The sequence below is a fragment of the Scardinius erythrophthalmus genome, assembly GCF_964197995.2.
Source record: "Scardinius erythrophthalmus genome assembly, chromosome: 4".
NCBI lineage: Eukaryota > Metazoa > Chordata > Actinopteri > Cypriniformes > Leuciscidae > Scardinius > Scardinius erythrophthalmus.
Genome location: NC_138224.1, coordinates 7,749,064 through 7,763,386, shown reverse-complemented (window position 1 = coordinate 7,763,386; position 14,323 = coordinate 7,749,064). Strand labels below are relative to the sequence as shown.

General features: G+C 38.1%; 2 protein-coding genes across 2 annotated transcripts; one reads left to right on the top strand and one right to left on the bottom strand.

Annotated features, from left to right (window-relative positions):
* The first annotated feature begins 5 nt into the window (after positions 1 to 5).
* On the top strand, positions 6 to 6,521 carry LOC308689216 (glycosyltransferase 8 domain-containing protein 2-like). Its single transcript, XM_081362824.1, has 10 exons — positions 6 to 190; positions 1,038 to 1,072; positions 2,702 to 2,791; positions 2,872 to 3,052; positions 3,586 to 3,703; positions 3,999 to 4,086; positions 4,199 to 4,311; positions 4,926 to 5,092; positions 5,191 to 5,303; positions 6,233 to 6,521. Exons 2-10 carry the CDS (start codon positions 1,054 to 1,056, stop codon positions 6,403 to 6,405), a joined length of 1,062 nt encoding a protein of 353 aa, XP_081218950.1. The 5' UTR covers positions 6 to 190; positions 1,038 to 1,053; the 3' UTR covers positions 6,406 to 6,521.
* Positions 6,522 to 6,605: 84 nt separating this feature from the next.
* Positions 6,606 to 14,322, bottom strand: hsp90b1 (heat shock protein 90, beta (grp94), member 1). Its single transcript, XM_081362818.1, has 18 exons — positions 14,124 to 14,322; positions 13,214 to 13,316; positions 12,733 to 12,874; positions 12,505 to 12,621; positions 11,638 to 11,969; positions 11,453 to 11,564; positions 11,245 to 11,364; positions 11,043 to 11,159; positions 10,814 to 10,951; positions 10,647 to 10,724; positions 9,966 to 10,031; positions 9,584 to 9,853; positions 9,246 to 9,491; positions 9,003 to 9,139; positions 8,444 to 8,522; positions 8,186 to 8,341; positions 8,004 to 8,102; positions 6,606 to 6,896 (listed from the first exon to the last, which is right to left on the bottom strand). Exons 1-18 carry the CDS (start codon positions 14,170 to 14,172, stop codon positions 6,870 to 6,872), a joined length of 2,388 nt encoding a protein of 795 aa, XP_081218944.1. The 5' UTR covers positions 14,173 to 14,322; the 3' UTR covers positions 6,606 to 6,869.
* Position 14,323: the final 1 nt, after the last annotated feature.

Genomic DNA, 14,323 nt, shown 5'->3' with positions numbered 1-14,323 from the left:
CCCTAAGACACAGTCAGACAACACAGTGGCGTGTGTGGATTTTAGAGATATTAGGAAGGAAGAAACCTGAACAAGAGTGCATTGCTGGGTCTCATGAGGATAAATAGAGGAAAAGCAGCACGGAGTGAAGCTGGACTATTGCGTTGGCCACGCCCACTCGCCGTATAGATTAATGAACATCTGGAAACTGGTAAGTGACCAATATAATTATATACAAATCAACTTAAATCGATTACAAGCGTTCCCCCTGCTTTATATAAGCTTTATACTGACTCGACTCTTTTTTATGATAACGTTAGCTATCTATCAGTGATACTTGAGTGAGTGTCAGTTTATTTTACGGTGCTCAGACATTTTTTTTTTTTTTGGATAATGTTACCTGTACATCAGTAGCCTATTCATTAACTAATGATCTAATGCTGATTTAATAATGTTTGTTATTGTTATTAATGTAAATGTTGTTACCTATAATCATCATATATAAGTTAACGAACTGTCTGAGGTAACGTTATACGGTGACATCATTTGTTGTCGATGCTTTCTGCTTTTAAAATCTAAAAAGCCACACAAACTGACCAAAATAATTACAATAAATTGAATTTCGTCTAGTATAGAGAAAGAAGACAAGAAGCTGTGTATGTAAGTGGCATGTGAGAGCTTTTTAAATATAGTTAACTTACAATCCTAAATAAATCATCAGAATAACAGCACAAGGCGTGCTTAGCATGTAGTGTTTTGTACACTTGGTTTCTAGTTCATTTCAGCAAAGCTAGAGTGAGTTTTCTCTGTGTTTGAAGGCCTTAGAAAATGTGACCTTTAATGAAATAGATAACTTGAGTTCAAGGCTTAGTGAAGAATGCCACCAGGAAGGAAAGGCCAGGAGACTCCCTATAAACAGTCCCACATGTTTGCAAGAGCCTCAAGAGACCCAAAATCCATTTAGAAATGTGTTGTATACAAAAGTTTAAAAAAAAAAAAAAAAAAACATCTCCAAGTATGTAACAGTTTTGTAATATCTTCTTTCTATCCGTTCACAGATGCTGATGGTGAAAAATGGCTTTCTTGAGGAAAAGTAAGTAACAAATGCAAATTTTGCAGATTGCATTTCTATAAACCAGCCTTTGTTGCAGTTGTTTATTTCATCACTGTTTCATATTACATGGAAAAACACCCAAGGCCGGTGATCATGTCCAGTGTATGAGTCACACTCTGAATCAGACTCTTGATGTCAAACTAAAAAGTCTTACGTACAAGAACTTAGATGGTTCTCATGGTGAAATCTCATGGATAACTGAGAGCACATGGTGATGTTTTAGTGCCTGGTTTTGTGCTGCTGTCCTGCAAACTGGAATGTGTCCAGTGTGTGTATGTGGTGGAGGAGGGGTCTCAGTCCCACTGGTCGTCCCAGAGTAAATGAGGTAACCAGGCAGATTCGGACCCATAAAAGTGAGGTACAACAGGGTCTCTGAAAATCCCACTCAGAACACATTTATTTACGGAAGCCAGAGTTAACTTTTAAGTGTGCATTGTATTTGCAGGCCTTTATATTGTAGTTTTGAGTAATCATTTGAATCATAAATGCAATCTTCTTCCCTAACATTATTAATAATGTTTGTAAATGTTTTAATCAGATTTGGTAAGCTTAAGTTATCATTTCCTGTTCTTTTTTCTCAGTTAAGGCCTTGACAGGAGGTAGTGAAGAAAAGTTTTGCATTAGTTAAGGAGTGAAATGCAACAAAATACACAGAAGTTTCTTTTATCTCTGTCAGCTGACCTCGGCATGGATTGTTGTAGCACTAACCTCCCCCAAAGAAAGTTCAGACACCCCTTTGTCTGACTGGCAGTGTTTTTTAATATCAATTATATACTAATATAGTATTAATTAATATTTTGAATTAGCTTTTATTATTATATTTTCAATTTCATTTTAGTTTACATTTTGGTATGCTGTTTATGGTCATTTTGCTCTTTTATATTGATTTCATTTATATTTATTTCAATTTCAATTTAAGTAATTGTGGCATTTCAACTTAAACCCATTTCATTTAGATGCCAAGGCGAGATTTGTTTTTAATTTCTAAAAGTTGTATTTATTTAGTTCAGATTAATTTCAATTACAAAAACAATGTTGAATAGTTTTAGTTAACAATAACAACTCTGCTGACTAGTATAAATGGTAGTTGACTAGTAACTATTCTAACTATTCATTAGATAATGTTTTTTTTAATTGGTAACTAGTGATTAGAGCAGTTTTAAATGAGTCTCACCTCATCCCAAAGTCTTACAATGACCTCTAGTGGTCATTCTTTTTAATAATTTTATTATACACATTTTATAACGTACAGTGTTTTAAAAAGTTGCAATCTAGTGGTCTCTTTCTCCTTCTTTCTCTCTCTCTCTATTATAAATAATATTATAGATTTTTCTGCAATATGGTCTGTGGGAAGTTTTTTGTGAGGTCGGGGAGGATGAAATGTAATGTAATGAAAGGGCTGTAATCTGTATTGATTGAATCACTTTTTTTTTTAAAAATATGATTAATGATAAAATAAATTAAACCTCTATCTCTCTCTGTCTCTCTCTGTCTCTCTCTCTCTCTCTCTCTCTCTCTCTTCTCTCTCTCTCTCTCTCTCTCTCTCTCTCTCTCTCTCTCTCTCTCTCTCTCTCTCTCTCTCTCTCTCTCTCTCTCTGTGTGTGCCAGTCAATCGTGGGCTCCTCATTCTGCTCGTCCTGGTGGCTTTTGCTCTCCTGTACAGCAAGACCAGACTACAGACGCTGCACAAGTATTCAGGTACACACGCAGGACGCAGATATGCAAGTATACGCTTGTTCTTGGTTTGTTATATATTGATCTCATTGTGGTTTATACAGTGCTCAAGAACGATGAGGCCAAAATGGGTATGGAGGACGAGAGAGAGATCCCTGTGGTGATCTGTGCTTCAGAGGAGCGTATTGGTGCCTCCATGGCCACCATCAACAGCGTCTACAGCAACAGTCGTGCTAGTGTTTTCTTCTACATAGTTACCCTGCGAGATGCCATCAAAAAGATAAGGTGCTAGGTCTAACCTTTGACCTCTGATGCAAATATACCACTCACTGTGTTTCTCAACTGGTTTTGCTTCAGAAAAGAGATTATAAGTGGTGACCCAACACATTGTATTTTATTGTACATAAGGAGTTTATTGTTCAAAATGTCTACAAAACATTTCTTAAAATCAAACATTGAAAGTAATTTTACCATAAATATTTTTGTGTCAAAATTCCGGAGTGTTTAATTTGACACAAAAGCTATGAGAAGTATATTATCCTTGTGAAAGCAGATAAGCCTATTAATTTGTATTATGGTTAGTTGAATTTATTTTCTGCTTTCTACAACCTTTTTCTTTGTAGTTTAGAACCTCTGCAATTGTGTATAAACATGCTCAATGCATTTTAATTTTTTAATTATATATATATTCACACACACACTATTTCTTGTTATATATTTTTATTTATTAAAAATATTAAAAATGAAGTGAACACACATAAACACATAAATATCCTCCCAAATGGCTCAATCAGTATTTTCTCTGGACTCAAAAACAGGGAATACATAGAGAAGACCAAGCTAAGACAAATCAGATACAAGATCCTGGAGTTCAATCCGATGGTACTGAAGGGGAAAGTCAATCCGGACTCGTCCAGACCAGAACTGCTGCACCCTGTGAGTTCTGCTGGGTTCTGTGTATTTGACATGTACAGTTGATGCTTTAGGTAAACTCTACGTTATTTCTAACAGGTGTGATCACTTGGTACACTACATGACCAAATGTATGTGGACACCCCCTTCTCCTCAGCTACACCCTAACAGGTGCATTAAATCAAGCATACAGTCATGTGTTCTTCTTTGACAAACATTGACTGCGAGTGGTGCTGACAGACTTTTGGCCAGGTCGTGTATGTGATCTGTTTTTACAGAAAATAATTGTTTGTCCATCCTGGTTTCTTTGGTGTTGCAGCTAAACTTTGTGAGGTTCTACTTGCCACTTCTTGCCATTGAAAATCACGAGCGGATTGTTTACCTAGATGATGATGTCATAGTGCAAGGTGAAATCCATCTTTAATACTAACCTTACACTTATACTCGCATCGATCATGGGAGGATGATCTCACATGTTCACTGCAATAATTAACTATTTTTATTATATCTGGCTTACAGGAGACATACAGGAACTGTATGACATAAAGCTGAAAGCGGGTCACGCTGCTGCGTTCGCCTCAGACTGTGATCTGCCCGCCACACACGAGATGGTGCGCAGTGTGGGGATGCAGGTGGGCATTTTTGGATGTATGTTTTAATATTTTAGATATATGCCCCTATAGATTATGTAAGGGTTAATGCCCGACGAGGTGTGAACTGTCCGACGCGCAGCGGAGTCCATTAATACCTGACAAAGGACACCTCGAAGGGCATTAACCCGCTTATACCATGGTCACTTGCCAAATAACACATTTTTAAAACATTAGTATATGTTTTAAATAGTTTTACAATCGAAATCTAAAGTTTTTACAAACAATAACTTGGTTTCCCTGGTTACGCCTGACGGTTTATCTACTAGGTGTCCTCTATCACTTTTTAATGGACACCTTGCAGCCAATCAGAATCGAATATTCACCCAGACCATGGTATAAGCCCTTTTACAAAATCTTGACATTGTTTTTAGGGTCTACTAGAATAGTCCACATTGATAGAGAAGAACTCCCTTTGGAGTGACTTTGTGCTTTGTAACTTTGCAGGCCTTTTCATGCTCAAACAGCAACATTTCACACTAAAGGAAGTTGAAAATGTAAAAAAAATGGTTCCTCTTTAAGTTAATCGCTTTAGTTACTGTTACAAGAGTTGATTTGTCTCTGTCATTTCATGAAAAAACAACTCCCTCTCACAGACAACCTATATGGGCTTTCTGGACTACCGCAAAGAGGGAGTCAGAGAGTTGGGCATCAACCCTAGCGACTGCTCCTTTAATCCTGGTGTTTTTGTGGCAGACGTCGGTGAATGGAAAAAGCAAAAGATAACTAAACAGCTTGAGAAATGGATGGCTAAGAATGTCAGGTGATATAATGGTTCATAATGAGTTGTGATGAATGATTTTTAAGAGATCAAATTAGTTCAGTAAAAACTGAACTTTTTTTTTTTCCATGTGAATTTAGGGAGAACCTGTACAGCAGTGCTGTGGCAGGAGGTGTAGCCACCCCTCCAATGCTGATCGTCTTTCATGATAAATACACAACCATTGATCCACTGTGGCACGTCAGACACCTGGGTAACTGACTTTTTGCGGCCAAATCTCACTGAATAATGACTTATTTTAGATCTCTTCACTCTTTCTACAATCAATTTATGCATTTCAAACCACTCCCTATTAATTATCCATAATGATGCAATGCATATGAAACCATACTTATGTTGATTAAATCTGAAAAGTACTTCATTAAAACACTGACCAATTTTAAAGATATTATATATGCACAGCAGTAATTTAAGAGTGCACACAATAATTTACCAGGCAGTTATTATATAAATACTTACTGTTGGAGTTAATTTCTTTCCAAAAAACCCCAAAACAAAACACCAGTGGAGACATTTGTGATGTTACAGAAGATTTCAATTTCAAATAAATGCTGTTATTTTGAACTTTGTTCATCAGAGAATCCTCACAAAACTGTTGATAAATGTTTGAGCAGCAAATCAGCATATTAGTATGATTTTGAGGATCATGTGACACTGAAGTCTTGAGTAATGATGCTGAAAATTCAGCTTTGCTAGCAATGAATTACACTTTAAAACAGTCAAATAAAAAGATTTTAACGGTAGTGTACAGAAGCAAAATTAAGACTTAAGTCAATTTGGATGAATAAATCCTCTATTCTTTAAATGCTGAATTTGTAAAAAAAAAAAATTATATAATATCTTATTAGCATAATACATCCTATTAACCAAACATCTCAGGCTGATTGAGTCCTAACAGTTAAACTAACATTTTACTGACTAAATATTACTGAAATAAAACAAACTTCAACTTATTTTATTTCAGCTAGTTGTAAAGTTAAAAACTGCAATAGTATCTCAGTGATACTAAAATAACACTGGAAGAGGGTCAGCTTGAACGTCAATGTCTTAATTGAAAATGTGAATAATTGTGAAAGTATTTGCAGTAAAGTAAATTAAACACCGTTCTTGTGTTCTATGAAGGCTGGAGTCCTGATGCCCGTTATCCCAGGTCCTTCCTCAAAGAGGCACACTTACTGCACTGGAATGGCCACTTCAAGCCCTGGGACTACCCCTGCGTCCATCTGGACCTCTGGGAGAAATGGTTTATCCCAGACCCCGCAGGAACATTCACCCTGGTACGACCAAAAGACTGAACAATCTCGGAATTTAAACTGTGGTCACTTCACTGAGACAAGAGATTGGAGTTGTCAATTTTATGTCAGACAATAGTTCCAGTAACTAAATCTTACAAAAATAAACTAAAAACCCCAAAACACAATCCTGTTATTTTGAAGGGAGTCTGTAAAATGGGTAAAACAAGGCAATGATGCGATAAGACGAATTACACACAAAGTCCTTTTCCGGAAACATTTAATAGTTCTGTGGACAGGAGTCAGCACTCCACAACTGGGTCAGTTAAATATTAACAAATTTACAATCATGGAGGAATGTAAAAAAAGAAAAGGTCTCAAACACAAACGCAGCGCCTTTAAAAAAAAACAGCTCCAATCACCCAACCCACCCGCACAGAGAAAAGACAATCAGCTGAGTTCGGCATCTTCACTCTGCATCAGTCCGACACCCCTTCCCTCTTAGATTTACACTTTTTACAGTGTTTTTACAGCTCATCTTTGTCTGTGGTACCCTGAAACACAGAGAAGTATGTGTTTTAAGACAAATGAAGACATAAGGAACAGCATCTCAAATGATAAGAACAGTTTTCATTTACCCACCCTCCTGCAGTTTCAAACCATTTAATGGTAACACTTTATTTAGATAGTCCATGCACGTGTTTTGGATTGCACATGTTTTGGTCTTTGTTCTAAACTCGCATGGTAGAGTATAAAAATGCAATTGTACTGCGTGTGTCGAACACGCCTATCCACGGTTGAGTATACTTTGAAATTTAAACAGACACTGTGCACAAGACGGAGGTGAATGCGGATAATGAAGTATTCCCGGGCCTTTAGTCGACTGACTGCGTAACTGCCAACACTATTTAGATTATCACCAACAGACATTCGACTGACCAAGTAACTTTGCAAGTACACATCAACTTATTCTACTAATCCTAAAATAAACCTAGTCTACAAATACTCAAGAGTTAGTTGAACTGTAGTAGCAAAGTTACATCTAAAGTGGTCTAAAGTAATGTCTAACGTAGACTATTAAAATAAAGTGTAACCCTATTAAAGGTGCAGTGTGTGATTTTTAACGACATCTGTTGGTTGCAATTTGCAACCTCACCACTAGAAGTTACGGTGCCCGACAGGAAAAGATGTCGTCATCCGAGACAGCAGAGAGTAGCCAGCTAATCAATGAGGTTTCTTTACAAAGATAAAGAAATTAGGTTTACTTAATTCAGTAAAACGAAATGTATTTGCGAATATTAGTGTTACTGGTTCATCACGGTGTCTGTTTTATGCGCTGACTTTAGCTAGTTTCACGAACAACAGTGACAAAACGCGTTTTTTAGTTTAGGGCTCCTGTAGAAACATGACGGCGCAAAATGGCGACTTTACATGTAAGGGGACCCGCGGTGTATGTAGATATAAACTGCTCATTCTAAGGTAATAAAAACATAACGGTTCATTATATAATGTCTTTATACACCCATGTGTATGATATTGCATTTGTCAAAAGATCCTCCTAAATATTACACAGTGCACCTTTAAATTCTCCATTTGCATTTCATGAAAGATACAGTTTTGGAACATCATGAGAATGTGTAAGTGACAGTTTTCACACTCACTGAATCTTCTTCTGCCTCCTCTGCCTGGACCTCCTCTTCATCCTCGGCATCTGCTTCCTCGGTCTGTTCTTCTGGTTCCTCCTCTGGCTCCTCCTCAACCTGTGAACACGGCAACAGGATATTGAGCCAAACTTCATTTGAACATCTCCATTTCGTGCACCAGTGCTCGATTGAGCGCGTACCTGTGTGTCGAGGTCTACATTCATGCTGAGCCGCAGCATGCGCTCTATTCTATCTCCATAAGCTTTGGTGTCTGAGAGCTGGTAGCCGGATCGTAGTGTGGCCGTCTCAAAGAGCACTACGGCTAAATCCGCAGCTGTCTGATCCTCGGAGTCTTCCTATGAGACAAAGCACAATACGTCAGACTATTTGAACTATTTGCAGATTTTAAGTGGAATATTAAATAAAAGTAAATTGAATCAGAATGATGTTTAACTTACATTGACTCTCCTCAACATCTCCTTGATGAGAGGATGTTTGGGGTTGATTTCTAACGTCTTCTTTTGACTTGCGTAATAACTAGAATAAGAAAAAAAAAAAAACAGGTTTACTTGGTTATAAAATTTGCAGATTAGCCATTTTTCCATTTTCACATAGCAAGCCAAGTGGTGGATTGCATTGTCGCAACAACTCTAAAGGTTCGGTCACATTTACAGATGTTTTGCAAATTTTCGTGGGTAAAATTCGGTCATTTCAATAGGAATCCACACAATCAGGAATTGTGTATGAGGACAAAAGACTTCCACATGCATTTTCTGTAGCGGGTTCAAGTCAGTCATGCATTGATTGACCAAAAGTAAGTGGCTTGGTTTGAGCTGTGCTTCATACATCACTATGCTACTGACAATAGACAATTGTCTTTTTGTCAGTAATATTTAAAAATTCTACTTATGTGACTGCACCTTGAGATCTGGTTAATGGTTGCCTGGTCATTGCTCTGCAGTTGCTAAGGTGATTTCCACTGTGATCATGTGTTTAAGACTTATTCAGATGACATACTTTGTGGAAATATCTTTTCCTGTCTGGTAAGCCTGGGCTTTCATGATCCTTTCCATGTTGCCAGACCATCCGTACTGACTGGCAACCAGAGCACATGGCGAGTTGGTCAGCCTCTGGGACAAAATGGCCTTCTCGATCTGAAACACGAAACAAGGACAAACATGATTCAATTCATCTGCCACTTCAAATCAGCCAGCTTTTAATATGCAATACAATACAATGAAGCAAAGGAAATAATCATACGTTGTCCTTCAGGGCCTTTTCTTTCATCCAGGTGGTGAGGGGTTCAAATTCTTTCTCCAAAGCTTCCCTCTTCTCCTTGGCCGTATCGCTCTCGTCAAACTTCACACCCTCCTTCGCCACATTCTGGAAGCGTTTGCCATCAAACTCGGGCAGGGCCTGGATGCAGTACTCGTCCACTGGCTCAGTCAGGTAGACGACCTCATATCCTTTCTTAAGAAGCCTCTCCACAAATGGAGAAGACTCAGCCTAAAGCCAGATGAAATATTACATGTTACTACGGAAATTGAGAAATGGAGTATCTTAGTAATAAGCAGTTAAAAGTAAAAACATTTAAGCACCTCCTTTCTGCTGGTTCCAGCCATGAAGAAGATCTTGTCTTGCTTCTCCTTCATCCTCTCCACATACTGCTCCAGACTTGACTGTACGGTCTCGCTGTGGGAGGTCTGGAAGCGGAGCAGCTTGGCCAGGCGGGTTCTGTTGGAGTGATCCTCAATAACTCCCAGTTTGATGTTGGTGCCGAACTCCTTCCAGAACTTATCATTGTACTCCTCCTCGGCGATCTTCTTGATCATATCCAGGGTCTTGCGGACCAGCTTCTTACGGATGACCTAAGGAACCAACATGAGTTTTGAAAACAGTTGAAATTTGCCTGTGCAACATGTATAAATTTCATCATATAATTGAACAAAAGTCGATGTTACGTTGACACGATGAGCTCACCTTGAGCAGTTTGTGTTGCTGTAGAGTCTCTCTGGACACATTCAGAGGCAGATCATCAGAGTCCACCTGAGAAATGAGATCAAACACGTCTATAGACTCTCCAAACATTATACTTATGGGCTGAGACTTTTATATTTAATAGAAAATATACATTCTATTTTATTTTAAGTGATTACACAATCTACCTTCCTGCCTTGGTATGACATTACAATATCAAAAAGGTTTCAATTTTTTAAAATAAAATTACATATGCGCAAATTCTATATGGGAAAAAAACTCCTACTAATTCCCAGGCAGCTAGTTTATAATATAAAATCTAAAATAATCTAAAATATAATTTATTTCAATTAAGAATCTTTTTTAGTATAAACACTTGATTATTCCTGGGTAAAAGTACTAAATAAATTAGAATTTAATTCAAACTATACTCCGAAAACAAATCGATTTTGCTAAATAAAAGCACATTTATACCCTCCAATATATTACACGAGATGTTACGTTACTGCACACATGCAATCTGCTCAATAAATGGAAGTGCTCTTCACTAATGAGCCAAAACGCAGGATGGTTATCGCTTCGAGGGAAATGCAATGCAAACAAGATTTCTGTACGTGCAGAACTAGGATTGTAAAGGCTTGACCCAAATTTCAGTGCATTCTGAATATAGTCAACAGCACTTACAACGCCTCTGATGAAGTTGAGGTACTTGGGCATCATGTCATGGAAGTCATCGGTGATGAAGACTCTACGCACAAATAGCTAAGAGGAAAGAACCAAATTAGGTACAGTTAACTCAAAACTACAAAAGAGAATGTGCTCTTTTCCCAATTAAAGGTTATCAAAATTACCTTGATGAAGTCATTCTTCTTGGTCCCATACTCGTCGAAAAGACCTCTGGGTGCAGATGCAGGGATGAAGAGGATGGACTTAAAGGTAACCTCGCCTTCAGCGGTGAAGTGAATGTGTGACATGGGCTCATCTGTGTCCTGAATGAAAGAAGAATTCCACTTGAATTAATCCAAGAGGCCACAGATGACCATAAAAGTTGATTTGTGCGCAAAGCACATGTTCTCTCACCCTGGAGAAGGTCTTGTAGAAGGCTTTGTATTCATCCTCCTCCACTTCCTTTGCAGGCCTCTGCCAGATGGGTTTAATGTCATTCATCAGCTCCCAGTCCCATACGGTCTTCTCCACCTGAAGATGGAGTGATGAATCATTGAAATCATTGAGAAATGTATATAAAATAGTTGCTGCTGGGGTTCATTTGCATATACGTTACCTTCTTAGTCTTCGGTTTGTCCTTGTCTTCATCCTCTTCCTCAACCTCAGCTTCATCTTCAGTGGTCTCTTCCTTATCTGCCTCAGCCTCATCCTCAATGGGCTCCTCTACAGTCTCGGTCTGAGAAACAGCACAAATTGATGAGTCCTAAAGCTAGTTAAGCAAATGGTATACTTCAAACTAGCGAGTCTTTGGTGGAGACACTGACCTTGCTGCTCCATACATAGATGGGGAAGTTGATGAACTGAGAGTACTTCCTCACAAGGTTCTTAATAGTCTCCAGCTCAAGGTAGTCGGAAGCTTCCTCTTTCATCACCAACCTGATAAAACGAGACTTTAGTTACAACGTGTCACAATCTACACATTTGAAACATTTCTAGTTCAGCTGCTTACGTAATGGTGGTGCCTCTGCCCAGAGTGTCACCACGAGGGTCTTCGATGACAGAGAACTCGTTGGAATCAGATTCCCAGATGTGTTGGGTGCCGTTGTTGTGCTTGGTGGTGACAATGACCCTATCAGCCACAAGGAAGGCAGAGTAGAAGCCCACACCAAACTGACCAATCAGCTCAGAGGTGGACTGACTGTCATCCTGGATCTCAGTCATCTTGTTGAGGAACTCGCTAGTTCCGGACTTGGCGATGGTACCAAGGTTCTTCACCAGTTCTTCTTTGGTCATGCCGATGCCAGTGTCAGTGATGTGAAGCATGTTCTTTTCCTTGTCGGACTGGTGAGAGAAAACAAGACAGGACTAAGTATTGAATAACCTAGATAAAAGCAAGTCAAAATATTGACTAAATTAACTAGTTGGTTGGAGTGTTTTAACACCATGCTAGCTTTGGCTATTTTCATGGCAAGTAACAAGTTAAACCATAGAGCAATTCAGAAACCTATATAAGGTTTTTAAAAATTTGCTTTAGATTAAAACTCTAAAATGGATACAGTGTTGACTTGAACTCTTCTAAAAGTGTTTGCAGAGTAATATCATTTCCAAAGAACTTAAACCATAATTTATTCAAATATATTTAAGAGATACTGGACTTTACTAAATGAACTAATAAATAAAAATGTAATCATGCGCGTAGTTAAACAAGGTATTGAGTATCAAAATTAAGATATGAAAATTACAGGAAGGAAATGCTCCTGAATTTGCTTCATACATGTTTGAATTCCTTTTGCAATGCAAATGTGAGTTATGTTGTCTCTCTCCACTGGAAATCATAAGGACTGTAGGCGAGTCTCAGGACTCATTTTTAACACACCTTGATTTTAATAGTAAGCTCTTCATTTCCAGCAAGGGCATCATCGTTGGTCAGGGACAACAACCGGATCTTATCCAAGGCATCGGAAGCATTAGAGATCAGTTCTCTAAGGAAGATCTTTAGGGTGAAAAAATAAATATTATGAAGCGTTAATCTTGTGATTTGCAAAACCATGATGAACAGCATGAAGACTAAAACTACTTATCTTCTAACACTTCCAATACTCACCTCCTTGTTCTTATACAGAGAATTGATGATCAGTTTCATCATCCTGTTCACTTCCGCCTGGAATACATGCTTTTCTGCTTTATCACGAATTTCCTTTATTTGTGAGGCGTTCAAACCATCTAGCTGAATGGCTTCTTCCTCCCTGTTAGAGAAGAAATGGGAGAGGTTAAAGGATGCTTGTGACATGTGCGTTTCTCAGGGGACTTATTACCATTTACCCTTGGGTATTGTGGAGCAATACACAAATGCATCAACCAGATGTTCAACCTCCATTGGGGAACATTTATGGTCTTTGTGAGGAGCTTAAAGTGAATATATCCAAATGTAACCTCATAACAGATAAACAAGTGCATTTAATAAACTAAAAATAGCAGCTAAGATTACTTTGAGATCTGAGCCAAAATAAAGGGTCACAGTAGTTTTCCTCAATCTTAAAAATTGAGGTTCAAATCAGTCAAGTGCAGTTCAAGTCCATACAGACCTCTCGACAACCTCATCATCTGTGCGGGATCCGTCTCTGCTCTTCCCAAGGTCCTCTTCCACTGTGCCGTCAATGTCAACGTCATCATCAGCTTTCACAGATGCTGCAATTATGCAAAACAAAGATTACAAAACCACTAATAATGTAAATGCACCATTGGTGATAAAAAAGCACTTAAAGGCTATACAGATTCAACAGTGTTCCTCAACTCAATGATATAACAGCACCAAAATACAACTCAATTCCTAAGTATATTTGCTCAGCAAAAACCTTTTTGTACCCAGCAAGGATGTTTGTTCATTTTACATGAATGTACTCTGTGAAGCAAAATTAATAAAATTGCTCAGTTAAGGCTCTGAAATCTGCAAAATACTCTTGATTTGTGTGCAAATGCACTTTCTTGATCCAGAGGATCTCAGTTAGACACTTAAAGGCCTTGATGTGGCAGTTCACATGGTTCAAGATCGCGGATTCAATTCTTCTTTAAGTGTGTAATTAGACTTCATTTTTCTATTTCTCTCTTGCACGACTACATTATTAGTTTTTTTTAAATCGTACATTAGTAAAAGCGACCATTTAAATGCAATTTATCATTATAAAGCATCATTATTAAATGGCATCTGAATATATGAAGGCCATTTCAATCTTGAGGAAACTTCTAGAAGCACATGCAATTCAAATCCACTCTCCAGGTTTTATTTCCTGTTCTGAATCATTCATCCATTTAGGAAGCGTTAAAATAAATCTGCAAATAAAGTATTATCAAAAACTGAATAATAATACTAAAGCTTACATGTAACCACACAAAGACAGCAACATTACAGCAAACACTCACTGAAGCTTTGTCAAGTTCAAAGACAGCAAACTGCATAACGGTGCATTTCAAGGCCATTTACTAAAACATACTCACCGAAAGCCAATAGTGTACAGAGGAGACCGATAATCCACAGTCGCCTCATTGTTTTAGAAAGAAAAACTGTTTATTAATGAGACTCAATAGCAGATTAACGCCTTGAGCTGTTGCTGCACCCCGTACGCCTCGATGAATTCTTGCAGTGCGTGAACAGAGAGAGAGAAATCGGCTTTATAAACTCCTCCGCTCTAGGGATG